This window comes from Telopea speciosissima, chromosome 2 (genome assembly GCF_018873765.1).
Source record: "Telopea speciosissima isolate NSW1024214 ecotype Mountain lineage chromosome 2, Tspe_v1, whole genome shotgun sequence".
Lineage (NCBI taxonomy): Eukaryota > Viridiplantae > Streptophyta > Magnoliopsida > Proteales > Proteaceae > Telopea > Telopea speciosissima.
This window is the reverse complement of record NC_057917.1, coordinates 77499321-77526478: the sequence shown is the minus strand read 5'-3', so window position 1 is coordinate 77526478 and position 27158 is coordinate 77499321. Positions and strand designations below refer to the sequence as shown.

General features: G+C 37.9%; 1 protein-coding gene across 1 annotated transcript in view; it reads right to left on the bottom strand.

The window, feature by feature from the left end:
• LOC122651759 (ABC transporter C family member 2-like) overlaps positions 1-21031 on the bottom strand; it is a 44037-nt gene extending 23006 nt beyond the window's left edge. The window contains exons 1-20 of the mRNA XM_043845286.1: positions 20493-21031; positions 19617-19795; positions 18069-18108; positions 17607-17763; positions 16946-17060; positions 16769-16849; positions 16596-16620; positions 15350-15406; positions 12289-12354; positions 12083-12157; positions 10721-10828; positions 9225-9359; positions 8639-8745; positions 8445-8538; positions 8010-8177; positions 5612-5752; positions 5215-5415; positions 4624-4722; positions 4335-4487; positions 3494-3873 (exon numbers count right to left, since the gene is read on the bottom strand). Of these exons, the coding sequence (XP_043701221.1) occupies positions 3494-3873; positions 4335-4487; positions 4624-4722; positions 5215-5415; positions 5612-5752; positions 8010-8177; positions 8445-8538; positions 8639-8745; positions 9225-9359; positions 10721-10828; positions 12083-12157; positions 12289-12354; positions 15350-15406; positions 16596-16620; positions 16769-16849; positions 16946-17060; positions 17607-17763; positions 18069-18108; positions 19617-19795; positions 20493-20825 (2714 nt within the window). The 5' untranslated portion in view covers positions 20826-21031. The remainder of the gene's footprint in view (positions 1-3493; positions 3874-4334; positions 4488-4623; positions 4723-5214; positions 5416-5611; positions 5753-8009; positions 8178-8444; positions 8539-8638; positions 8746-9224; positions 9360-10720; positions 10829-12082; positions 12158-12288; positions 12355-15349; positions 15407-16595; positions 16621-16768; positions 16850-16945; positions 17061-17606; positions 17764-18068; positions 18109-19616; positions 19796-20492) is intronic.
• Between the last annotated feature and the right edge of the window lie 6127 nt (positions 21032-27158).

Here is a 27158-nt window from a genome sequence, read left to right as displayed (position 1 = left end):
AATGAGTTCATGGCCTATCTACTATGATAGAACTGTTACAGCCTTCTTAAACATATATGAAACTGCAGATCCTTGTATTATGTTCATGTATGATGTTCATATGAGCTAAAAACTCCAAACCCCCATGCATGTTTGAATTACCACCATGAATATGTAGGTTAGCTTGCATGGAACCCAATGATATGTCCTGATCATCCATGCAACCCTTTGATCCTCAGATCCAAGCCAAAACAGCTCAAACATTTAAATTTTCGAAATGAACTTGCACTGGTCCACTGCTACTGGTCCATTGGATGGACCAGTACCAATCGACCACTACAGTACTTTAAAACCTGTGACACCCCAGGCTTACCCTTAGGTCTGTGTTGCCCTGCATAGGGTCCCACATGAAATCTCAGCTAAAAATAGTGCACTGCACCTCTGTTTTGAGCCCATCTGGCATCCCGGGACAGGTCTCGGGCAACCAAACTCATATCTGGTATGGAACTATTACCTAAACCACTGTTAGAACTACCACAGAGCCATCTAAAACCGCTGGTGTGAACCCCTTCCAATTCTGTGGCTGAAACCCCCACTGGTCCATTGCCACTGGTCCATTGGATGGACCAATACCAAACAACCACTGCCAAGAACCTAACCCTGAGCTGTCTCAGACCTACCCCAAGGTCTGGAACACTCTTTTTAGAGCCTTTGGTATAAACCCCAATGCAAAACACATCTTTCCAGCCCTGTTCCTACACCTGGAGCAATGGGTTGATTGCCACTGGTCCATTGGATAGACCAGCCCAATCAACCAGTACAAAATATGATTGAGTAACATGACCCTAACCCCTGCAATTACCTAAAATAGTACCTAGGAACCCTTTTGGGTTTAAAAGCTTCAAACCCCTTTTGATTTTGGGCCACAGCAGCCTACTGGTCCATTGCCACTGGTCCATTGAACAGACCAGTGCCAATCGACCACTGCTGCTGTCATGATAGTTTTGAGTCCTGCTTTGGTCTGGAGGATTGACCAAGGTCACCCCTAGTTACGTAGGGCAATTTAGTGTGTATTAATGTAATTTTTCTAATTTATTTACCTAGGCTTTGATTGTCCGCCCGGCGACGCGTATCCGTGCACTCTTGCAGATCAGCAGTCTTTGGATCCGGCAGATTATAGCCAAGGTGAATGGATATTGGATCATTCTTGTAGGTGTAACCAAGTGAACATATCGAAGATAACAAAGTTACCTTTATTACTAATATCTATGTTATATTATTACTTAATTGCCTTTGGATATTGAAATTACAAATGTAGCTGTGGACTGTGGTTGTGAACATGTTGATTACATAATTGATGGATTTAATGCATGCTATGTGGACTGTTAGATTAGATGTCGTATTAGATGGCTTGGAAATGAAAGGCATGGTGAGCCGTAGTATGGGTTGCGAGAGCACCGTGCATTTCATACTGGAAATGAGGTTTGTGGTAGCTCGTAGAATGGGATGCGGTCGACACCACTCAACTCATATTGATCATGTAGATCATTGGGCTAGGTAAACATACCCTTATGCTACAGCCCTTCCCAATAGGGGTGCAGGTGTTAGGTGATCATGGCTTCCTGAATGCCGAGGATAGCAGAAGCCGGGTCAGTTTGCCATGATTAACTTGGGGTCTGCCAAGAGAGGGAGTCGGTGCTCCTGATCCCAGCGCGGGTTCCACCCGCAGTGATTGAGGTGGCAACCGAAGACGGAAGAGAAGTGACAGAGGTTGTCGCCCGAGTCACTGCAAGTAGCATACACCTAGTGACTTAGTTGTGATGTTAGGTGGACTAGAGTAATAAATTGAATCCAGCATGTAGATTGATGATTGTGATGGTTGTACCTGCTTGCATGATTTACTATTTATTTGCTGGGCTCGATGGAGCTCACCCCTCCTGGATTGTTTCTTTTAGATGATTTTGCAGGTGGACATTTCCCTGAGTGGGAGGATTATTACGAACAATTTGGTGATGGTGATCGTGAACATTCTGGTGTGGACCCCTACGGAGGTGATCCCTCTGATGCTGCACAGGATTAGGTTGGAGGAGCTTATCTGATGGCGGCTGTCCTTTCTTTTTGATGTTCATAGAACATTCTTTTTGTGGATAGCCGTATGGCACTTTTCGTTTGTATAGCTTACAGATGCAGTTTTTGTACATTTTGTTTTATGATGCTGGGCTATGAAAAGGCCATGTATGTAGTTGTTATGAGGTACTGCAGGTTCGAGCCTCTGTTAGACATTGTAATTATGGTTGTATTGTGGGTTGTGAGCTACTATTGAACACTATACTTTTGGTAGCTCTTCTATGTAAATATAACATTTAGCTTCCGTTGCACTCTGTTTCCAATTTTATATTGTAAATGTGGTGTGTGTCTGCTGAGTGGTGTTTGCTTCCGGATCCTGGAGTTTTGGCGGATGTGGTTCGACATCCGGGTTACCCGCCCGACCCGCTTAGGGGGTGGTTTGGGGTGTGACATCCTTGATCGCTAATAGGACTTCTATATCTCTCTGGCTAGATCCCTGACACCCCTTAGGAGTCCTTTGGAACTTCTTAGGTGTCCGTTCGGTCTATTTCTCTGGTATTCCCAAATCATCCCCACTCTCCTCAATCATATCCCTAGGTTATTGGTCCCCCCTATCTCACCCAGGTCTGAGCATCTCTCCCCCCACTCCCCCCCCCAACCCCTCTCGGATAAGGTCACTTGGCTCCTCTCCCCTAACGGAGCCTTTAGTTCTAGATCCGCCTGAGTCTTTATTCGTCCCCATGCTTCCATTGTTCCCTGGCACAATATTGTTTGGTTCAAAGACCACATCCCCCGTCATAGTTTTAATGTTTGGAGATCCCTCAACCGTTGCCTCCCCACCCAATCATTTCTTCTCCATCGCCATATCCCTATCCCCCCATCTTGTGTCCTTTGTGGGAATGGCATTGAGGATGTTGAACAACTTTTTTTTACCTGCCCCCTAGCACTCAGTATTTGGAAAAAAAGCCTTAGTCTCTATTTGGCCTCGTAGTAGAAGACCTCTTCCCTTTGCTAGGGAATATCTTTGGATGGTGAGGGCTTTCTCAGGTGGCACAATCTCCGATACTACTGGTAAGATAATGTTTGGAGCTGCTATATCTCACATTTGGATAGAGCGGAACCTTCGAAGATGGACCTCCAATTCTCATTCTATTAACATGATTTGGAAAGCCATCTTTTTTTATGTTATCTCTAAACTCCATACGCTCCCCTGTAGATCACTTTTTGATATCCCAAGGAACAGGCATATTGTTGTATCCTAGGGATTAGATGATTCTCCTCTTCAGTATCAAGGCCTGTCTTCTTAAGACTTGAGGCTTGTATTGTTCCCCCCCCCCCCCCCTTTTTGGGGTTTTGATAATGATATTTATTCATCCAAAAAAAAGAAGGTATTAAGACATAGTTAAACAGATAACTAAAGAAAAGACTAATTAGTACAAACTATTACCTCATCAGAACATTCCAACTGACAACACCAGTTTCACGTTCCTCCTCCTTGACAAGAACAGATTTAACTTTCCTTTTATTTGTACTGCTTTCATTTTTTAATAGCCCATTCACTTCCCCATTGACAGCTGGTTTTGAGCTCTTTTGGTTGTGGTCCTGTCCTTCCTTTTCTTCCATATTTTCCTCCATTTTCCCTGCATTTTCCATTAGCTTTTGGAACAACACCCCATTATTATTAAGTTCCTCAAAGGTTCCCTCCTCTTTCACCATGCCTTCATGAACCAGGAGAATCCTGTCCACATGTGGGAGAAAGTGTAGTTGGTTAGTGACAAGCACTCTAGTTTTTCCAAGCAGTTCCTCCTTGATACATTTATCAAACACCTGCAAAATATCAGTTACAGTGTTCAGAGAGATGCAAAGAAATCACTTAATATTTAACATTAAGTTACTGATGAGAATAAAATTGATAATTTCAATTAATCAAAACAACATTCCATTGGTCCAAATTTTGTTTCTAAACAAAAAATTTCTAGTCTGAATTGAATATACCTTGAGCAAAGAAAACCTCTACAGAGTTTTGGCTTGTGTTTATATGTAGCAATATATCTCATACCATTAAAGCTGACAAATTCTACTATAAAAACAGAAACTCAAAAGAAAAGTGTTCGCCTATATAGACAGGATTCAGGAAACCCCTTTACAACAATGATACTGCACAACTCATAAACTCAACCAACACAAATGACATGGGGCCTCCAGCAATTGCCACAAATTTATCAACTAATTGAAGTCAATCTCTGTCATTCTCAACAAGATTTCATTTTGTTTATCATGAAGATTACCTGTCTGCCTACATGAGCATCAAGAGCACTTAAAGGGTCATCAAATATGTAGACATCTGAATTGGAGTAGACAGCTCTTGCCAGGGAAACTCTTTGCTTCTGCCCACCACTAATATTCACCCCCCTTTCACCAATCTCTGTGAGATCACCTCCCTGATAAAATAAGTGTGTGGGACAAATTGTGATGTGCATGCCCAAAATATATAGAGAGCAATATTAATGGAATATCAGACATCCACGAGTACTAAGTAACACAGATGAAAGAGTAATGATCTAAGATCCCACTTACAGGCAGTAAGTCAAGGTCATGTTGAAGTGCAGTCACCTCTGTTGCCCTTTCATATCGTGCTGGATCGAAGGCAGATCCAAATAATATATTGTCACGTACCTGTATAAGTAGACTTATAAGCCATTGATTAATAGGATGATAGTAATTTATGACAAATTGGACATCAAAACAACCGGTCACATATCTTAAAGTAGCCCTGCTGGTTCCAATACCATGGATCCATTCCATCCCATTGTTATGATTGAGTCAATGTAGCCAACCAATATATTTCTTTATTCTGTATGGTTTCAACATTGGATTAAAATCCATAGTGTAGTAATAGAGAAGATTGTTTGATTTCTCAGCTCTCATATCAGATATTCTAACAATAGATAAGAAGACAATGACATGAAAATAAAACTTGGATTAAGTATCTCTTCACCAATGGTGATGTGAAGGTATAATTGCACTCCGGGTTCATCATTAACTCCTACCCCCTACGGTTCATAGTCCAAAATACCCTTTCTGGGTTCAATCAAAAGGTCAGATCCTGAGGCTTAAGAGATCCTCTATTCACCATGGGTGAAGAGAAATTGGGTCCATAAAACTTACAGTTGCGTTGAAAATCCATGAAACTTGAGGGACATATGCCACACTTCCCCGAGTTACAACAGTTGCATCTGAAATGGGAGGTAGCTCCCCAAGCAATGCTGATATCAGTGATGTTTTTCCTTCCCCAGTACTGCCAACAACTGCCACTAGGCTACCAAATGCAATATCCAAATTGATATTTGATAATGTAGGCTTCTCTGCCTGCAATTGGAAACCAAGTCAAAAAACTGTTAAAATGCAGAAACAAGAAAATAGAAACCCAACAAGCAATAGCTCAACAAAATGCTATAAAGAAAGACGCATTTAGCCCATTTTGTACACTGAAAAGTAGAGGCTGATTGCAAATAAAAAATGGTAGCATAGATTAGAGCACAGGCAATAAATTTAAAAGGTCGACCTTAGAATCCCAGGAAAAGAATCCATTCCGAATCGTAATGGCTGGAAACCCTGGCTTGAGTGGAGGGTTTAGCATAAGAATTCTTTCCTCAGCTAAGAATAGTTCCTCTAGACGTTTCAATGATACATTTGCATTTACAACCTGTAAAATAAGAATATGATCAGAACTCCAAGTATTAAAACCAGCACAAATACTTTGTTGCTAATATGAAAAGGACAGAATTTTATAATTATAGTGTGAACTGCATCAATAGATTTAACCAAAAAGATGAGGGAAAGAATAATAAAAGAACATGACATCATCTATATGAAACCATAGTACAAGATCTCGTAAAAATTTCAGTTTCGAAAAGTCTCGAGGCGAGACGGTAGGCGAGACGGTAGGCGATACAGGATTTGTGCAAGATCTCGGTTGAGATCTGTTCGCTACCGTTTCACCTAGAAGGTCAACCTGTCAAGGAAGGGCAGCGTAAATGTATACAACAACACTCCCCCGCACATGCAAGCCAAGATCACATGGTCCTTGCACGTAGCCAAGATCACATGGCACCTAGGGAGAAGAAATGTCGGGAAAAGACCTTCCGATGCACTTCCCAGGGGTCAAACATATGACCTCCCTGTTCTGATACCATGTTCGCTACTGTTTCACCTAAAAGCTTGAATTGTTAGGAAGGGCAACGTAAATGTATACATCAACAAGATTTCGGTATCTCGCCGAGATCTCAGGTTATATCTCGATCTCGAGTCGAACCAGACCAAACCAAGGCTATAAAAAGGCACTGTCTTGGCGAGATTTCAACCTCAACTCGAAATGTCACCTCCCTCACTTTGCTGTGAAGGAAAAACACCTCCAAGTGAGGGTTTTGGTGCTTTTTTTGGCAAATCTCACCTCAACTGAAGATTAAAGCTTGGAGATTCAAGATTGAGGCTTCAACATCACCAGAGGGAGCTTCATTGCATCTCAAATGGTAAGACTTGTTACACACTTACACTTGTATTTGTTTAATCTATTTCTCTTTCCAACTTCCAAGTTTCTAACAATGATTAACAAACCATCAAACCACACCATGCATGATTATGAATATGATGCCTAATGCTTAAATGGTTTATGGTTTGATGTTTTCTAATTCCTAATGCTTAATTAAGTTGTTTTACACATCTACTTTAATTATATATGTTCTAAATATTATGTGGAATAGCCTAGGGTAGAGCTCTCTACGCCGTAGGCTACCAACCTAGGGTCCGAAGTCAAAATACCATTTTGGGTTTGAATTTGTAAAAACTAATGTTTCCATTGTGTTTAGAAGGCCTAAAATAGGGTGGATGTCAAGTTTCAGGACCTATCTTGGCCATATGACCACCAAAACCCACCATTGAGTCAAGACGGGAAAAAATACACCAACTTGCTGAGATCTCGGCAGAACTCAGTTTTGTGGCCTGGCGAAACCAGAGGCGAAAGCGAGTCCTAAAGCCTTGTATGAAACAGAAACATGAATTACATAAAAATCAATTTCCAAACCTTTTCACAACAAGTTTTACATTTAGTAATCCATCATTGAAACATTGTGATCCAATTACGAAAGCAGTAGTAATTTCCTTTCATCTTGAAGCACCATTTAAACCAGAAAAGATGCGGCAGATTCGCCCTGTTTCTTTTACATGTAATTAAAAATATATAAGAAAAGAAAATACAAAGCCATGTCTTATACAGTATTACCTTGGAATCAATTAACATTATAGTTTAAAATACTGATCCTAAATTACCAGATCACTCTAAACCTTGCCACAACAGACAAATAACTGACTAAGTATAGTGCCAATAGACATTGACAGAACATTGTGGGACACACTTCAAGGAATCTACATTATTCATCCCTGAATTTCCATGTACATCCAGCACAACATCAAAGGGCATAGAATCCTATATTCAATAATCCCCAGATTCTGCAAATCAGATCATTAACCATTCAGTTAATTCAATCTAGTTCCATTGTACTCCCATAGTCAGTTCATTACAAACCACTTATCAGAAGCTACCTACTCCATTGAAACTTGGTGAAAAGCTTTACTTGTCACATAATTGAAAGAATATCACATTTTCCCAGACAATATCACTAGACCTAAATAGCTGGAGAACCCAAAAAAAAAAGGAGAAAAAAAAATTTTAACCCAAATATGCCAAGAAAATACTAGCTAACATTTGCTTTCCAGAAATTTGATCATGGTAAGAAGAATTGCAAGAGAAATTGATTTCCCATAAAGAGGCTTCCTTATATTCCACCCTCACTTCAAAATAGATATATAAATCCTCCATCATTTCAACTACTGTAACCTCGAGTACATATTTGTCTCAACAATGTAAATTACAAAAAGAAACAACAAGGTGAAAACTATGGCACCTGTGTTATCAAACTAGGAAGCATGAATAAGGGGAACCGCAGCACTGCAAACAGTGAGAGTGATGTAAATGCCCTTGCAGGAGTCAAATCCCCTCCAAGCAAAGTGAACATCCCAAATGAAACCACCGTGACTATAACGGGAGTGCTGTTAAGTAGAAAACTATTGAACTGCAAAACAAGGTGTAAATCAGAATGGCAACAAACCATGTGATGATACTATGTTTTTTAAACATGAGGCAGAAGTTGATTGATCTGGTAAGTGAAGCATATGGGCCACAATGTGAGTTATTGAAGGCCCAACACATAACTTTTTAGATCCTAAATATCCAATTGAGTCCCCTACTCTCTCTCTCTCTCGTGAGCTCTAGATATCAGCACGATGTTTGGACCTGGGCAAAAATAAAGGGAAGATGGGGTAGAACATTTTCATCATACCGCTCCAAGTAACTGCGCCTTCCGAAACCATGAGAGCTCGTCATCCCGAATGCCTTGGACTTTAGAGTGGAAGCTATGCTCCCAGGCATAACATCTGATACATTTTCAGTATCAATAATCAACAGTCATTTCAACTTCCTGAATTTATGGAATATGGACAACAGAAAAGCAACCAATATCAAATTGAAACATACTTCACAGCATCCATGGCCGCCAAAATTTCATTCATGAGGCCAATTCTCTTGTCTGTACGTTGCAAGCCCTCCTTAGACAGCTTCTGCATTTTGCTGATCACAAATGTCTGCTCCCACACATAAACACCACATTAAAAGGGGGTAAAAAAGAGGAAAGAGACAGAATCATGTAAAATAAATAAATATATGATGGCAGGCTTCCATCGTAGATACGTAAGTGCAAAACATTAATTTAGCTATGTTCTTGAAAACTCAAATCTTAGCTAGCAGCACATTGCAATGCAAGTAAAAATCAGATCCTAACAAGCACCAAGAATCAGGTATTTATTGAACCATGTATTATGTACATAAGAGGAAATTTTAAATAAAAAAGGAAGTAGGGAAAGGAAAATGGGATCAACTACCATCAAGAACTTAAACAAGTTTATTACTTGATTCAGAATGATCTCTTTCCCTAGCCAGGGTTTAACTATCATTATCATATTAGAATTTTAATGGAAGTAGGAAGTTTGTGAAGATAAATTAAGACAGTACTCCCTTTTAGCTGGAGAGAGAGAGAGAGAGAGAGAGAAAGATTTCATACTACCTGTATGGCAAACATAAACACCAGTGTCAGTGAGCCTAGAAGTGAAGCAACACCTAGCTCCTGGTATAGAAGAACCATAGATACGATGATACGAAATGGAGCTGACCACAAACTATGAAGCTGCTGGCATACTAGCTGTAGAAAGAGAAAATATTAGAGACAGATTCAGTTGAGAGTCTGTAAAATAGTTGAAATAGTAAGGCTGGTTCAAGTTGAGAATCATCAGAAACAAAATACAAATTTAAGCCACACAAATTTTTGTTTGTTTTTCTTTTAGTTTTAATATTCTTTTTTTTGGGGGGGTTGAATAAAAATTCATTGCTTTTGCTGATGAATACAAACTTTGGGTGAATACAAATTTTTGGTGAATATAACACAAATTTAAGCCACATTGGGTGAATACAATTTATTTTAGTTTAATCTTTTAATTCTTTACGAATATTGAAAGACCGATTTACTTCAGGAGAAATTGTTTTCCACCAATCATTTAACGGTTTTAAGTTTAGTAGTCTCGGTTTGTGTTTACTGTGGGTTTACAACATTGAGCAGCTGAGAACCCATTCTTGTCTCCTATTTCTCTCTTACTTGTAACAAATGGATGCCTTCCATAATGCTTTAGATCTTTGGCCTGTAAACTTGTTGATTTAACATTTTCTGAAGCTTCATAAGAAACTTCCACACTTTTTGCTATTTTCCTAATATTTTCTTCACTTTATTATTTTAAAATAGCTCAGAAAAATGTCCTCAAATTTTCCATATCCTCATAGGGTGAAATATCTATGGAAATCAAAACTTTGAGCCTTGTTCACTTCTTGTACTTGTTCTACTCTGTTTTCTGCTTCATATTGCAATTCGAGCTTTTTCATGTAGCCTGATCCCCATCCTATACTCCAGGGACTGTCATTGATCTAAATTTTTTATTTTCCAAGGATAACAAAATCCAACCGATTAAAAGAAAATGGAAAGAAAAAATAAAAAATGGGATACCAAGCAAAAACTTCTAATCCCTTTCAACATCAATTAGAAACGCTCCAGAAAAACTTACGATTTTCCAAATATTCAACTAAGTCTTCGCCTAAACAGTGATTGGAGAGACAAACGATGGACCCTACTATTGGCAAAATTGTGAGGTATAATTTACCGGGGGGAAAATGTAAGGTATAAGCTCCCAACACAACTCCAACTATTTTGGGATATTAGTCAGACAGACATTTTAAACACTCTCATGTTTAACATTTCACAGTTATGATATTAAACCAACTATTGTATCAAATCCATAGATAACACTTCCGTGATTGATACTAGAAATTGTTTATACTTATAAGCTTCATTGGTTACATTAACAGCAGCAAAGTATGACACCAGCACAAAATATTCAACTAGACTCCATGTTCATATATAATATGTTCCTACACGTATAAAATTATTGAATTAAACCTAAAGAATAAAAAAATAAAAAGCATGCAAACATAAGTAATGGCAGTGCAAGAGCATGCCTGAAGTGTTTCAGCATCAGTGGTCATCAAGTTGGTTATTTTTCCTGATGCAAACTTCTTGCGACTCTCATGTGTTAGTTGTAAGGACTTACGAAATACAGCAGCAACCTGAAAAATGAAATCAGATCAATAAATGCTTTCAACTTCATGCAAAAGTCAAAGTTAAGCTGAAACAAAACTCAGTAGTCAGTACCCTTATGAACTGCTGATCCTGACATAAGAACCACCGAAGCAAGAAAAAAAAATAGAAGAGTACATAACAAAAATTGATAAAACCAATTAAGAACACTCTCTGTGATAAACAAAGTTCAGGAAACACGATGACGAACAGCTGCAATAGTTCTATTTATATATAAGAAGGTAACTTTACAGAAGAATATGTGACAACAACTTATCATACAGTCAAATAAATTAAGAACAGAGCTCAAAAAAGTAAAACATGAAAACAATGAGGTGTGCAATAGACAAATAAGTTTAACAGAAAAAAGAAAAAATTAAATCATCCTTTAGTACATAAGAGGAAGGAAAAGTTTTACAAAATAATGCCTTTATAGGGCATCATTGTTTTTTTGGATGCCAAACTTATCCAAAAAAAGCACTTCATTCACTGGCCCCGATATTCTGATAAACAATAATAGATACCCAGGTTTCCCATTATAATGCCTGGTGATAGCACCAATGCACCATCCTCTAATGGATGCAAACTATGATATCCTCCACAAAAAAAACTAATGATGTGATTGGGTGAAATCAAAAAAAAAAAAAAATTTAGATTTCTTTCTAGAATATTCCCCAATTTTTGTATGGAGTTGAATGTTGGGTGGAAAGAAAACAACACAAACAAAATAAGCGTAGCTGAGATGAGGAAGGCATTTGCTGCACAGGCCATTGAATGCACAAGTAAGGAGGAGTTAAATGATACTAATTAGAGTTTAATGGTAGAACAGTTGAGTTAGGAAGAAGTGGTGAGAAAAGATATGAATGATTGAGTTGACGACTAACATAGCTTTTAAAAGAGTTGAAAGGAAAAACAGGATCCCTGAAGCTGAACATCTGAACCCATTAAGTTGGGAAAGGATAAATTGGGTTGAGCTTTCTCCATTAGAATGCACATAAGCTGAGATTGTTGCAAACATCCAACTGCAAATTTCGCTAATGATCTCAGCTAGGATTCTGAAATAGTATATTCAATCACACTCTAAGATCCACTTAACACTAATCAGAGTTCTAGCAAGATGCTTACAAAGATTCTTAACAAGTTATTTTAGAAAAAGGCAGCCGTTATACCACTCCATAAACAAGACAAGACTAGACAAGTAACATAAATGCATGAAGATAGGTGTTCAAGGAAGATGATAATACCAATGTTGACCTTAGCCGGAAACCAACACGCATGACGTTCTGGAAATATTGCGCTTCAAATAGCACCCCCAATGACTGGATCAAGTCAGGTGTTCCAGTCAACATTAGCAATTAAATAATTCGGGCAAGATTAAATATATAAAATATTTTGAAAAGGCATCTTATCATAAGTAAAGAAGGTGAAGATCTACATTTTGAAGTCTTACCACTCCAGAAAAAATTGAGAAGGCATAGATGTAGCCAATCCAAGCTGGATCTCCACGCTGCATAGACTGTTGATAATGGCATTATATTAAGAATTGGAATAACCAATCCAAGCTGGATTATACTCAACCAGAAGAAAAAAAATTGCAACTGATAAAAGCAGACAATAACCATTGAGTAAATATTATAACCCCAGTTTAATGTTTGGAAAACCTGCAACAGTGCAATTACACCAATTAAACAAATAAGAATTTTGTAAATCTTGGTCAAGTTTCATTGTATTTAACAATTGAGGTGTTTTAGACATCCCCTTGAAGGAAATAGCGATCAGACAACCAGTCTCAAATCTTATTCCTCTTCCTCTGCTTGCGTCTCATTTCTTGTTCTTCCACTTATTGCTGCAAAAGTGAAAAGTAACAAATTGGATTGGGAGCAGCATATTAAACACAGCAATACCTGACTGATTGGACCGAAAAAGAACATGAACTGACCCCCAAGCAGGTCAGTTTTCTGTCAGTTGGGCAAAAACCAAAATTGATGCAACATGAATTTCTAGCACAATGAGAAAGGGAAGAGAGGAAAAGGTTGTGATGGATGTCCATGAGGGAGGGAGTGGGAGCATGCATTTCACAATCATCCTTCAGGCAGAGAGGGAGAGCGAGAGAGAGAGAGAAAGACTTGTTTCCAATTGCTGTCACCATCTTTGTCTTCACTGTTGAAGAGAATCGACGATGATCGGCCATCTTTTGTTCCCCAGGAAAAGATAGAGAAACATTGACAGGTGATTCAAACGTTGCTCATTTGTGACATTATAAGCTCTTCTTAGGATGGTAAAGTAATGGCACAACAGGATGGTAATATTTTCAGATTCGGGTATAGAATCAAACTATGGTTGTCAACGAGTCAAAATACACAACAAATCCAAAACTAGAAGACAGAGAACATGGCAAATGATCGATGAAAACACACTCAGAGCATCAGAAATGGACTCTATCTATCTGTACAAAGAAAATCCAAAACAAAACAATTGAACAGGAGACACAAGCTACAAAGAGAATCACATTATTCATAAAGAAACACAGAAATACAATGTTAACAGTATGCAAAACAGAACCAACCCTTTAAATCATTAAAGGATCTCAGAAACTGAGAGCACATAATCCCTCAAGAACCTTGCTTGTCCAAATCATCTGCCAAAGATTTGACTGACATGGGCATCCAAATAAACAATGTCTTTGGCAATGCAGCCAGAAAACTAGGCCGTCTATAGGATAACTCCAGAGAGCACTAGAACTGGTAGCCAACCCAGTCATCATAGTCAACTCCCCCTCAACCAACTAGTCCTGAAGAGTGTAGAGAAATAGTTTGAGCTAATTTTTTACCTTAATAGCCCCCTAATTTTAGTTTATATATTTGTTGGCATGGAGGCAGAAAGGATGTGTTGCCTGGAATGGCAAAACACGCCAACTGGTTTGGGCCACATGGCTGATGTGGCAACGTCCAACCGTACAGGTAGGTACATCCTCCTGGAGTAACAACCTATCGAATTGTGGTCAACTCGACAAATGTTCAACTTGTATTCAGTTCCCGTGTGTTATGGACCCATAATTTTGGTACTATTTTTTTACTTTTTAACCAAAATTTGACCTTCTTTTTCTCCTTGTATATACTTGGATTGGGCTGAAATTTTATAGGTAAATAGGGATGATAGGACTACTTGTGTCCTATCTTGTAAATTTGGGTGCCAGGTACAACTGCCACGTGGCAGATATGAATGGGATGCATTGCCAAGCCTCAAGACACGATCATTCTGCTACCACCTTCCTTATTTATTCATTACCAGCAATAACAACACTGAGTTTATCAATGTTGTGGGTTCCAGTTGGACCCAAGTATGATCGAATGGCAGAATTCTCACTTTGCCAACTATAACCTGACCCATAGGGTTCTGGCTTTCCCATAGAACATCCATCAAACTGATCTCAACAAGATTCCCAATTAAAGGAAAATACCAGCTGCATTTAAGGAAGCGCTGATCTGTCCTCCAGCACACTCCCAAAAGTAAATCATGCACAGGGATACGCCCTAAAATCTCTGGCGATGTGCAATGAAAAGCTCATGCTAGAATCGAAAACAAAAACCTTTAGAATTCAAAAGCTCTGCACCTTGCCATACGTTTGTCAAAACCACATAAATTCCCCTCTCAACATATAACTAACGACAGGAAAATTGGAGCAGCATCTAACTTAATCTTTAGAGCTCAAAAGGCCTGCACCTTGTCTCACATTAGTCAAACCAGAGAGTCCCTCAGTCACACATCATAAAAAATGACTGAGGAAAATTGAACAGTATCCTTCTAACTTTACATGGACAAGCTACAGTGTTCTTATTCAGTAAACCAGAATCCCAGACATTTTCAAGCATCCCTACACTTCACCCTCATATTTACACATCATACGCTTCAAACTTAATCAGGGGAAATTAAGATGAAGTTTTTTGAAGAATTTGACAGCGACTGGGTCTCAACCCTACCAACCCAGGGTCCCCACCTAAGGGAGACCAAGGTACGTTGAAGGGCCACTCTTCAAATTCACACTCACAAATTATCAAGGTTAACAATCTCGACCCAGAAAATGAAGAGTAGGTACTAGGTACCCCTGCTTTAAGCCCATCTAGCCTTAAATTATGACTCATGAGATCCATGAGACATCCGCTTTTCCAACTAAGCCAAAAACCTTTTTTGTTCACCACATAGTTCACAACCCTCATATGATCTTGTCATATACACCTGGTAAAGGTCCACTCGGAAAACAATCCCTTTTCTCCCTCCTCCATTCCTCAAGAAATTAATTTTCAGCAAGAACTTGATTAAATCTCACGAACTCGAGTCAGAGAAATAACATTTTCCAGCACCTGATAAATCCTTTTATAGATGAATTTGTCAAATAATTTGGTACTAACTCCTACTTAGAGTTAGTTGTTAAACAACAACTGTTTGCATATGACTACAAATAAGATGGAGAGCATATCACACATTCAACAAAGAATTGTCAAGAGACTGACCTGCAAGAGGAGGTTCAGAATTACTGGCCCTACAAACTGCGAAAGATCATTGCCAATCTACAATTTGAGCATAAAAAGAGAGTGAAAACACAGAGTAAAGTCAAACAAAGAAGTGAACACAACTGAGCCATGCAGCATTTTAAAATTTATCTTGTGCATCAAAATTCTTTTCATAAGGGAGAACAATATCAAATGTACAACTCAACATTAAGAAGCAGACACAGAGAGAACCTCCAAAAAGATTTTTTTTTCTCCCTGATAGGAAAAGAAAATCACTTAAATTGAACCATTGGTTGAACAGGTTTAATTTATGAACCAAAACACCAAAATTAAACTAAGTATGGGACTAAAACAACTGATCCCATACGCAACCTAATTACCCATATTTTAGGCCCATAAGAGTGGCCTATTATATAGAAAACCCATGGGATCAAAGGCCCAATATGTATATAACCCAACCCTAGACTTATTCCTAAGCAAACAAGCCCTATTTGGTAATGAATCTGCATCACCATTTCTTTTTCAAAATTTCCCCTTAGTACTATATTACCCACTATATCCTATAGGTATTTGTTGTTCCACAAAGAAATCATCCGCTTCTGTTCTACACTAACATGTAACTTGATGGAGGTTCAGAATGCAAACTTGAAAAATGTGATAACAACAGAAATCATGATGGAAATATGCAGTAAGTTTCCAATAAAAGAAAAAATGTACAGTGACATTAACATGACATCAAAGAAGAGGATAATCCCCGTAGTGGACAATTAAAGATAGAACCATAAAGCTGCAACAGAATATTGGTATATGTGGTGCACATTCAGGAGATGCTTCTAGTCTCAAAAAACAATAAATGACCCCTTCTGTCCAAATTATCCACTTCTGTTCTAGATTATCTCTATTAATGTGATCAAGAGTAAAGAATTTTTGTGTTTAATACGACCAATACATACAACAAGTACACAATAGTAATGTTTAATCAATGTATTGGCCAAGGAAATCCATGAGAAGAACTCGTCAAACGACAAATGAAACCACCGTTGCATTTATCTGAGATGTAAAAAAATTTTGTTGACCATCTTTATAATCTACCGAATGAGGAACCTAACATCCTCTTGAGAAATATAAAAGGCCTGAAATTAACACCAGAAACTTGGAACCGGATCAAAGTCCAGTTTTTCCAATTCAATGGGATATAACAGATCAGTTATATGTAAAGGTAGCATCAGATGGATAAGTCCGTTACCTTGAAGAATCCTCCCAACCAAAACCTACAAAAGAACAATAAAACAGAAATTGAATTTATGACAAGATGCAAGCATCATCATGATATCAAGAAACATGATTGCATATGATCAAACAAAAGAATAAAAAACAGACCTGCTAGACATTGTAAGCATAATAGCTACAAGTACTCACCTTCCCCCAAGGCTACGATGTAATGCTCTCAACAACCATGGTTTGGGCCTTTGTGATTCTTCAAGCCAGCATCTCTGGAACCTACACAACAGACACTTAAAAGCATTATAAATGTGAAATAGCCTTGGTTTACTTGCACTCAACTAGAAGCTGACATAAAAGTAACAAAATGCATACTTGCTATACAATGTCTCAGTCCTATCCCATGTATCAAGTTTCCACACATCCTTCTCAGTGACTGGTCTTTTATAGCCTTGCTGCATTAGGGGAGTCATCCAGACAAAAAATATCTCTACCAGAGGGCAGTGCATCATATCAGGCATCAGTTGAAGTAGAGCAACAAAAACATAATAATAATTATGAGGTAGTAATCAAATAGATGTAAGGATGATTGCCAACTCATGGTCATGGTAAACATAGACATAATACACATCACTATCAATGGGTCACACAAAGTCCATCACTAACATGAATGTCCACCTAACTGAATCACCATAATGAGCCTGTTTGTTATTATTTGGACCAATCAGGATAGGTACATAAAAGAATGCAAAGATGTTACAAGATTCAATAGTTATATGATCAAACAAGTAAACAAGGCTTCAGTGCAGAAAAGCACTTGGTGGAATAAATCAACGTGTACATTAAACACCTTGAAAGTGCATGAAATTTGCCACTTATGACTGGTAGATCATCATCTCCTGATCTCTGACTAGCTCAAAGGAGTTTATATTTTCTCACTTTGTATACAATGATTAATATCTTTCTCACAATGAGTCGACAACAAATCTTCAAGACTTGACTTTTGAAATGCAGAAACTAAGTAACAAATACTTACTGGAAAAGATATTGGCATGCCTCTCAGGACAAATATGCTCCTCGCCAGGAAGCTCTTCATATTCAGTGTCGTCAACAGTCTCAATCTGGATAGGGGTGTAACCCGGATAGGGCTCCAAATCAGGAACATAAAACAGCAAGAGGATTCCAAAAATGACCTGCATACAAAGAATGAGCACAATATAACTGGAACACTCTCATGTTTCATGAAACTACAGAGAAAACTAACCACTTAAAACGTCAAATAAGATAGATGCATTGCGGTTGCTGTCTCCTACAGAGCTGGCTTAGCTCAGCCATAGCCTTATTAAAAATTTTACAACAATTTGGCCACCTTTATGTGAGTCTATGCACTGTGTCTCAGATGTAAGCACGAAAGCATAACCAGATCGACAAAATTGTAAAAAGCAGGCATGGGATACAAAAGATTCAAATGATCAAAAAGAATATAAAAGAACCAAACCTGGCATAAAACCTCACTGCAGTATAAATACAACACAGATCTGCATCAAAAGAAAAAAAAAAATCAGTTACTGTGGTGAAGAATCCCTCTTGGTATTGATGGAAGAAGCTAAGGGGAATGTCCCTTTTCCGTTTTCCATGATGCCGACAGTTGTCAGAGGAACAAGATAAGAGGATATCTGACAATACTTTCTGCCCTATAAGAATGATACCATAGATAGAAAATTGTGTGCTGCTTCATTAAACAAAATTACCATTCCTTCAACAATCAATAATAGGTGTGCTAAAATTTCCTGCAGGACAAAACTTCATGATGAATAGAAATTAAATACTCAGCAACATTTTGCAGGAGCTTGGCAATTCTTCCATTGCCTTAACATTGATCTCTTTCACTCATATGCCATTGGCATAGCCATATAGTCCAGGCACACCAGCTAATTTGTTATAAAGTCTCACTTTTGTATAGACTCATAGATTTTTAAGTATAGGTGCTTAATATGCACCTTCTTAATAAAAGCCATGAAACAGGATATCACTGAACTAAAACAACAGCTAATTTTCCAATAAAGTCCCAATACCTGGTCACCAAACTTAAAGAAGTATTCAATGAACTAGACATCCAGATTTCTTTATTGAACAATCCAATCAAATTCTAGGGATAGACTTCTCCTCCAACCGGGACATTCCTTCTACTCGCACACCTTCAATTTCTATAGCAGACAGTGATCTGAATATATTTAATGGATGAGATGGTTGGTTGTCAATATCTTCTCACTTTTCCTCCTTGGAGAATTTCTTCAATTGCAACAAATTACCATCCCCCAGTACAGGATAAAATGAAGGTTCATTAATCAGAACAAAAGAGGCAATCACACTTTAACTCATGCTGAGATGAGCTCAAGCTTTTCCTTAACAAAAATTTAGAATGAACAGGATGGGAGTAAATCATTCCACTATTATTCCATTATTTTAACTCTTTGAAAATTCTTATAGTGGTACTTTGTCACAAATATAAACTACTATAGCAATACTAATATAACAGTTGTTATAAAATTAAAAGATCATTGCCCATGTTTAAGAGCACTGCTTCTATATTTTATCGAATAACAAATATGATTATTACAGAGTTGTAAATGACCAGTATTAAAATATTATATATATTATATTATAAATTGGTTTTTTCAAGATCTCCTTAGAACATTTAGATTTCTTTTACACTAAAACAAACACCAAAAAATCCCAAAAAGAAGAAAAAATGCACTAGAAGCCCTTAAAAAGTATACATATGCAGGATAAACAACTAAGTTTTGAATTTGCATGATACAATTTTACAACTACACTTCTCCCGTGGTACAATAATAAAAAAATATAATAATAATAATAGGGGACTAGAAAGAAAATTCTATAAATAACAGAGGAAAAGACACACTCACGTATTATAGTACGAATTATGGAAAAAGATTAGTACGAAACAATCACTTTAAAGTGGAGATTGCTAGTTGCCTTCAGCAAGTTAGGAAAGAATCTAATAGGTGAAAGTATGATTCACCTGTTAAAGTATTCCTTGACTGACAGAAAAAGATTGAGCATAACAGCCTCTCCCACCAAAACATAAATGACGCCGAATCGAACATACCACCGAAACTCAGAGATGTAAATTTTAGTTTCTACACCAATCACGACCAACATAGAGCACCAAGCAAGAGCCTCAATGAGCTGAGAAACTATCTGCAACAGAGAAGAAAATGATTTATGTAGACAAGTGAATTGGTTAACTACCAGAAAAATAATTTAAGATTTGTTGGTCAAATTTGCCTCTCATATGCTAATCATGATACACTAAGCTTTCCTATTGACTGTAATATTTCAGGTATCCCGTTATTTGATGCCACTATCCACCCCCAGCAAGGAGGAACCCAGAGCAGTTCAGTAGTTTAAAGTTTCCGTGCATATTACTGGATTTCCTTCTTCTTTGAATGTAAGTGGAAGGAGTTCCTGATCAAGTGCTATTTATTGAATCATAAAACATCTTCCCAACCTCAAAGTACTATCATGTGAAATCTGCTATATATTCTAGTCTCCAAGAAACAATTCAAAATTGCACACTTTTTGGACAGCCAAGAATATAGAAAAGTGCCAAAAACATGTTCATTTTACCACAGATAAGAAACCATTGTCTTCAAAATTTCCAAAAACAAAATGGAATATAAGTAATTTAAGTGATTGCATTTCCTTTAAAAATTGATAAAAATAAAATAAATCAGTTCACTCAAACCATATTAACTCATTAATTAATTTTGCATAACTTACAGTTGAATTCTGCTCTAAAAGCACTTGTATTTACAGCATGATGCGATTTCAAAGTAGTAGTAAGAACAAAAGTGGCCTATAAATACAAAGCAGGAAAAGTTTACCCATAACCCACCTCGAAGGGAGCAAGGCTCGTCTGCCCATCAAGATTCATAATTGAAATTCCCATGACCAACCTGAACAAAGGCTCTGCAGTACAATAAGCAGCCAACAGCCCCAACATATAATTATAGTAATTCGACTTCAGGCAGAACCTCTTAACTGTAAAATTCTTCTTGAGCTGCCATGTTCGATAAATGCATAAACCCAGAAGTACCAAATGAGAGATGCAGACCACCATGCTGTCAATTCCACAGGGTGTGTATGCACCAAAGGCATTCTCCACCAAAGTTGCCCATGCCCCATTCTCAACCGGCCGGCAATACCAAACCAGAGGCTTAAAACCCATTGTAGAATCACTTCTATAATTCTTCTTCCACTAAATACACATTGCCTTCCTTTCCCTCCTATCGAGTTGGCTGTTTAACCAGTGATGGATGCTTCACTCACTACTCCAAATCAAGTGCAATGAATGAACTCATTCAATCTTTTAACAGTAAAGATCAATCAAACAGTGTTCGACTCCCAGCAGAAGCAATTCCTACAAACAAACAAAAAAATCAAAAATTCATCAAGTATATCCATCTCCAAAACATTGGCAAAACTACAACTCCCAATGATTGTTTTCTATCGATTTCAAGCTTTCCGTATTGCCAAAAACCAAAAAAACTAATTCAAAAGTAAGAACAACTTAGGTTAAGAAACGAGCACCAAACTGACCAAAGTCCCATTCTAAATCCAAAAATCGTTTTCCCTTCTTAAGAATCAACAATATCAAAAGTAACACAAAGACCAGTACCCCCAAACCACAAACTTCTTTGTTTGTTTCCTTAGCTGCAAAAGCTTTCTGAAATGAAACACGTAAGATATATATATAAAGGTAAAACAAAAAAGGGTCGGGGATTTCAAATGAAGAAGCTTGTGGTGGAAGCCATCAAAGAGTGCTACGGAGACTAACACATTATTGTTACAAAAAAAAAATAGGCCCTAATCTTCAGAGCAAGAGATCAAATCAAACTTCTTATCCGGGTTTCGTGGAAACCAGAGAAGCCAAACAAAACAAATCATGAAGAAGCGTCATCTCTTACGATTTTTCCAATGTAAAGCCAATTAGATTGAGAGGTTTATTATGGAACGAATGATGGCTTAACAGTAGCAGACACCAGACAGATTAGATTGTTTATTGAGAAGAAATCCAGAAGAGATTCGTTAATTATTCAAATATATATAAAAATAAGGGAAGGGGAACCGGGCGGAAAGGTCTGACTTTTAGGTAATCTCATTTTGTTGAATTTAGTCTTCGGCTCGTGGCTGGCCGGAACGGATCAACTGTCTGGTAACACTCTGCTGTCTGCACTTATAGTGTCAAAGAGAACAAATTTTTTTCTTTTGTGAAAGGGAAACCTAGCCAACGTAGAGGTTCATGCATCAATTACTATATTTTTTTGCGACGGAAGGAACAAACGGACAACCCCCATGACGTTAATGAGAATGAATAATGGCATGTAGGTGCAGATACGTCTACATGTGAGATATTTTTTGCCGCTGAAGAAACAGACGAACAACCCACATGATGTTAAGGAGAATGAATCATCTGCATGTATGTACAAGTGAAAGTACATGTGATAGATAACCATTTGTCTTTTTTGTTTTCATAAATACTCCTACATGCGCAGCTGTATATATATGCAAAGGAACTTCATTCGACATTAACAAATTACGTGTTTCATGCGCCTAGACACAAGACTATATGAAATTACGGAAAATTATCACCTCTAGTTTGCTGACCGGCCCAGTTCCCCAGTTCCTCTAATAGGGGGATGGTGGACCCCATCCGGGCAGGGTGTTTGGGCATGGGTAGAGAGGTCATTTCAGCCCCCCTTTGTTAGAGGAACTGGGGAACTGGGCCGGTCAGCAAACTGGAGGTGATAAAGATCCGTGAAATTACTGCTCCTATATGCACTACTATTGGCTCCTATGCTAATGTAGACACTGCACAACCAATCATCGATCTCTTGCCCATCCGTTTTTGTTTTTTTTTTCCTCCTTTCCCATTTTCTGTGGGATGAAAAATGGTGTTTTTTTTTTGGCAATTTATTTTATATGGATATGGAGTAAGATTATAAATTGGTCCGGTTTCAAATTAATCGTTTCGATTCTGGTTGTATGAAGCCAAATCGAGATCAAATCAATTATTAATCGATTTTCAAATTTCAAAATCAAATAATTAGATAAATGATTTTTTTATCGATTAATTGGTATGTGATCGATTTGTTTCTGTTTTCGTTAATGGTATCGAGTTGTTATCAGTCTGGTCCAATCAAATTTTTATTGACTAATTTTGGGTTGATGTTTGGTTTTGTTCAAAATTGACAACCTTAAAATGGGCCTAGGTTTTGCCTCTTTAAAAATTATAGAAATTTTTTTATCAAAAAAACAATTTATAGAATATGCAAAATCCTTTTGCAGCTATAGTTAGGAATTGCAATCTCAAAATATTAAGACCTAATTGGAAGAAGATTGTGGGATGGCAATCCACAAGCTTCACTAGCAATAGGGTGTCAAACAGTTGGTTTTGGTTCAGTTTGGCCCCGGTCTAGTCCAACCTTATAATTTTTATCATATCAAACCAGTTTGGAGGTTGGACCAACCAAAAACTGATAGCTATCAGTCTAGTTGGTGTCAGTCCTTTATCGGTTTCTCTTACCGGTCTCTTATAACTTCCTTATTTAACAATTTTTTAACATAAAGATTAATCACTTTCAAATTATTTTTGAAAACCCTTTTCTACCCTCGTCTTAAAAAACTTTGAAGAATAAGACAACGAGGACTCAAAAGAAAATAACAAGTTCTAAATACATCTATAAAGCATAGATGGAAAATCAAGTTTTGACTCAGGGGAGTCACTTGAGTCAAGTCAAAATTTTATAAAACATGGTTATAGGTCATGTAGACTACGACCAATATGAAAAAAGTCAAGACTCGGTCATGAATCGTTTGAGTCAAATAAGATTCGATCATTTTACCCGAATCACCATAAACTCTGCAAGTCTATTCATTTAAAAAGAATACATAATTGACTACTTGATTGTTAAGTAATAAATCAATAAATATAATAACTAATAAAAACATAATTGAAAAATAAAGCCTTTCTTATTATTTCACACTCATATAACTTGCTGCACGGTAGTATTTATGCACCTGGCAAAGGTACGTACCTTTTAAATTGCTCATATACTAATCCTATAAATAATAGGTTATTCAATTAAGAGAAGCTAGTGTTATATAAACTACTAGTTTAAATCACATATTTAATTGTTTTTTTTGTTGTTTAATTTGAGGGTGTCAAATGAAGAAAACTTTAATGGGGATCTTTATCACCTCCAGTTCCTTACCCGGCCCAGTTCCTCAGTTCCTCTAACAAGGGGTGAGTGGAATGACCACCCTACCTCTACCCAAACACTCTGCTCGGGTAGGATCCACCATCCTCTATTAGAGGAACTGAGAAACTGGGCCAGGCAGAAAACTGGAGGAGATAATTTTCCCTTCAATAGAGGTTGCATACTTACCTCCGAACAAGATCGTAAGACTTAAGTTTAAATAATTTAACAACACTTTTTTTATTTTTTTGATAGGTAGTTCAACAACACTTAATACGACCTAACAAACAATATGCAGCCAACATCACTTGTAGTCAAAATGCACCTTAAAAAGCAAAAAACAGATAATTAATGCAGGCAAACAAACCCTAGTGTAGGAATATAAATAATTGTTCTCATAATAACACTGCAATTTAATGTCCTCCAACAACTATTCAGATTACAAAAACATCCTCCTGTAAGACCTACCAGATATGTGCTTCCACTGGTTTTTGGTACCCTCAAATTGAAGATAGAAATGGTTCAATTTGGGCCTAAAAACAATTTTAAATTAAATCAGAAAAAGTTCTGAAATTGTTTCTTAAATAGAAATAATTCACCTTATTGGGAATGTTGAAAAAGAAGTACTTGTTTAAAACTGATTCCTTAAATTATTTATACCTGATCTACTATCTGAAAATATATTGAACCTAAATACCGAATTCCATCCTCCCACTGGCCGAACCACATAAACGATTTAGAGGACAGAATTCTATCCTCCCACCTGTTTGGCCAAAACAGCAGCTTGGCCGACATTCAAAAGTCAATCCGGGTCATGGATAGGTTAACGGGTTAGTGCAATGACCGAAATTTAATGGATGATTGGATTGAATGGGCTTATAAACTAAATAAGTCATTAAGGTCCATAAAGCTATTATAATACATGGGTCATAAAAATTAAAGCCCAAAGAATGACAAAAACCCATAAACCGCGACCCACTTAATGGGTGCATAGTAAAAGGCACATAGAGGTTTTCCCACAATGGGCTTCTTTATTAAAAAATAGGTCATCTTACTAAAAATATAAAAAAAAGTCAATTTAGTGTCTTAGCTAAAAAAAAGTTATAAAAAAATTCAACATAGGTTAATTATCTTTCAATCAAACCAAACACGTGTCCTTTCTTAACAAAACGGTTTTGTTTTGTATTTTTTAACGAAAGCGTGGTTCAATGACCCCGGACCAATGAGAGTACAAATGGAAGTATTGGGGTGGAATTTTCGCCTTTCATAAAGACCAAGCGGTGATTTCAACCACTATGCATGGCGATCGAGAGAGGGATACTCGCTCTCCTTCTTTCGCCAAACACATAGAGCCTTTTACGGGTTCAGCAGCCTCTGAAGCCCGTAGTTGGTGGCCGCCTTATGGGCAGCCGTCGGCTTTCCTGAAGGCCGGCAAAGGTACAACACCCTCCGGCGAACATTCAGCACGCGCTTCTGTCGCCGGAAAGCATTACCGAATCCCTTTGTAATGAAAACCGATTTGCGGCATGACCAAAGATCCGCGGCCAAAATGCTTTCCATTAATAGCCGATTAAAGGAAAAGTGAGAACGATTTTCTGGTCATGAACTGAAGGCTGGAAACCAAAAAACTCAAAACCCGTTCAATCCAATCTGTGATGGGCTGCAAACACTGGGTTCTCCATGGTTCAAATTTTTTTTTGTTTTTTTAATTCAACAGTGACCTGCCAAAGCAGGCCACCTCAACTTTCAAGGCCGCGGTGCTGGCCTGCATGGAACAGCCGGCTACGGTTGTGCTGTGCACGATTGGCCACATGAAAGCAGGGCTACGGTTGTGGCCGTAGTGCCTTCAGAAATTATCGGAAAGTACACAACAGTAGATTAATGGAATGAACATGAGGCAAAAACCTCCCACTCTTGATACCATCTAAAGAAAACTTTAATAGAAGTTACGGACATACCTCCGAACATGATCGAAAGGCTTTCTGTTCAATTCCAGCTTGTCTTTTCTTTTACGAGACGACGAGGGTGGCGGTGATTAAGTGCCTCTGGTTCTTTGGTTTTTACTGAATGGCTGCCCTTTGACGGTGAATGTGAATCAGGGACCCAATGTCACTTTAAGTACCCCGTCCCCACTACTATTGCTGACATAGCATCATATTGCTGACATAGCATCATAGGCCACGTCAGCTTACATCAAATGGTTGGTTTGGATTAAAATCCTCTTTAGTGCGTGCATATGGCAGTGCACTACAGTGCAGGCCTGAGAACTCGACATGTGGAAGAAGCTTCATCCAACGGTGCAAGTTCAATGCAAGGGAGTTTTTTTTTTTTTCTTCCTGAGTTCAACACTGTTGGATGTCGCAACTTCCACGTGTCGAGCTCTCATGCTTGCAATGTTGTGCACCACCAGATTAAGGCACTACAGAGGATTTATTTTTTTTTTTTCTTCCAATTGCTTTGGTTTAGTTGGTGTCAGTTTTTTTTGCCTGTACCTGGGGGTGTAAATTGCCGGCCCGGCCCGGCAGAACTGACCGAGCCCGTCCAGTCCGATAAGTTTAGTAAGCGGGCGGTCCCGGTGTGGGGTTTTATCCTGTCGGGCGTCCAATCGAACCAACCGATTCCAAGCCCGACCTAGCCCGTCCGATAACAGCCCGACCCTTTAACTTTAAAATTCCCCTCCCCTTCTATCTCCCGGTCTCCCTTCATGTCCTATCTCATTAATCAAAAGTAAACCAAAGCATGGATTTTTCATTCAAAGAACAAAAATCATAATTTCTGAATTTAAATTTTTGTTTTTTTTAACTGCTTTGACTGCTGGTTCCTATCTATCTCATAGTAAATACACTTATTATACGCATATCCAAACATATGAATGAAAAAAACTCCATATTGCGTATAATACTTTAGAGTCAACAAAATACGTGCATTTTAAGTGTCGATGTATGATACTCGAATGAAACACGTATAATAAGCGTGTAATACATTTACATATATATATTAAAAAAAAAAACTAAAAACTATCTTCATCGTTAAACCAATTCTAATACTAATCGTTAGATTAAAAAAAAACCTAAAATCTACCACGTACCAAACCTCGTCTCTTCTCCAATGAAAAACCTAGGAACCTCTAGCGGTTAGTTCCTCTTCTCCATTCCTCTTTGTTTCTTCTTCTTCTTCTTCTTCTTGCATTCTACCGGCGATTGCAGCGGTACTTCTTGCGTTCGTCAAGTCGGCGATTGCAACGGTACTTCTTGCGTTCATCAAGTCGGCGATTGCAGCGGCAATTCCTTAAGGTATTTTCC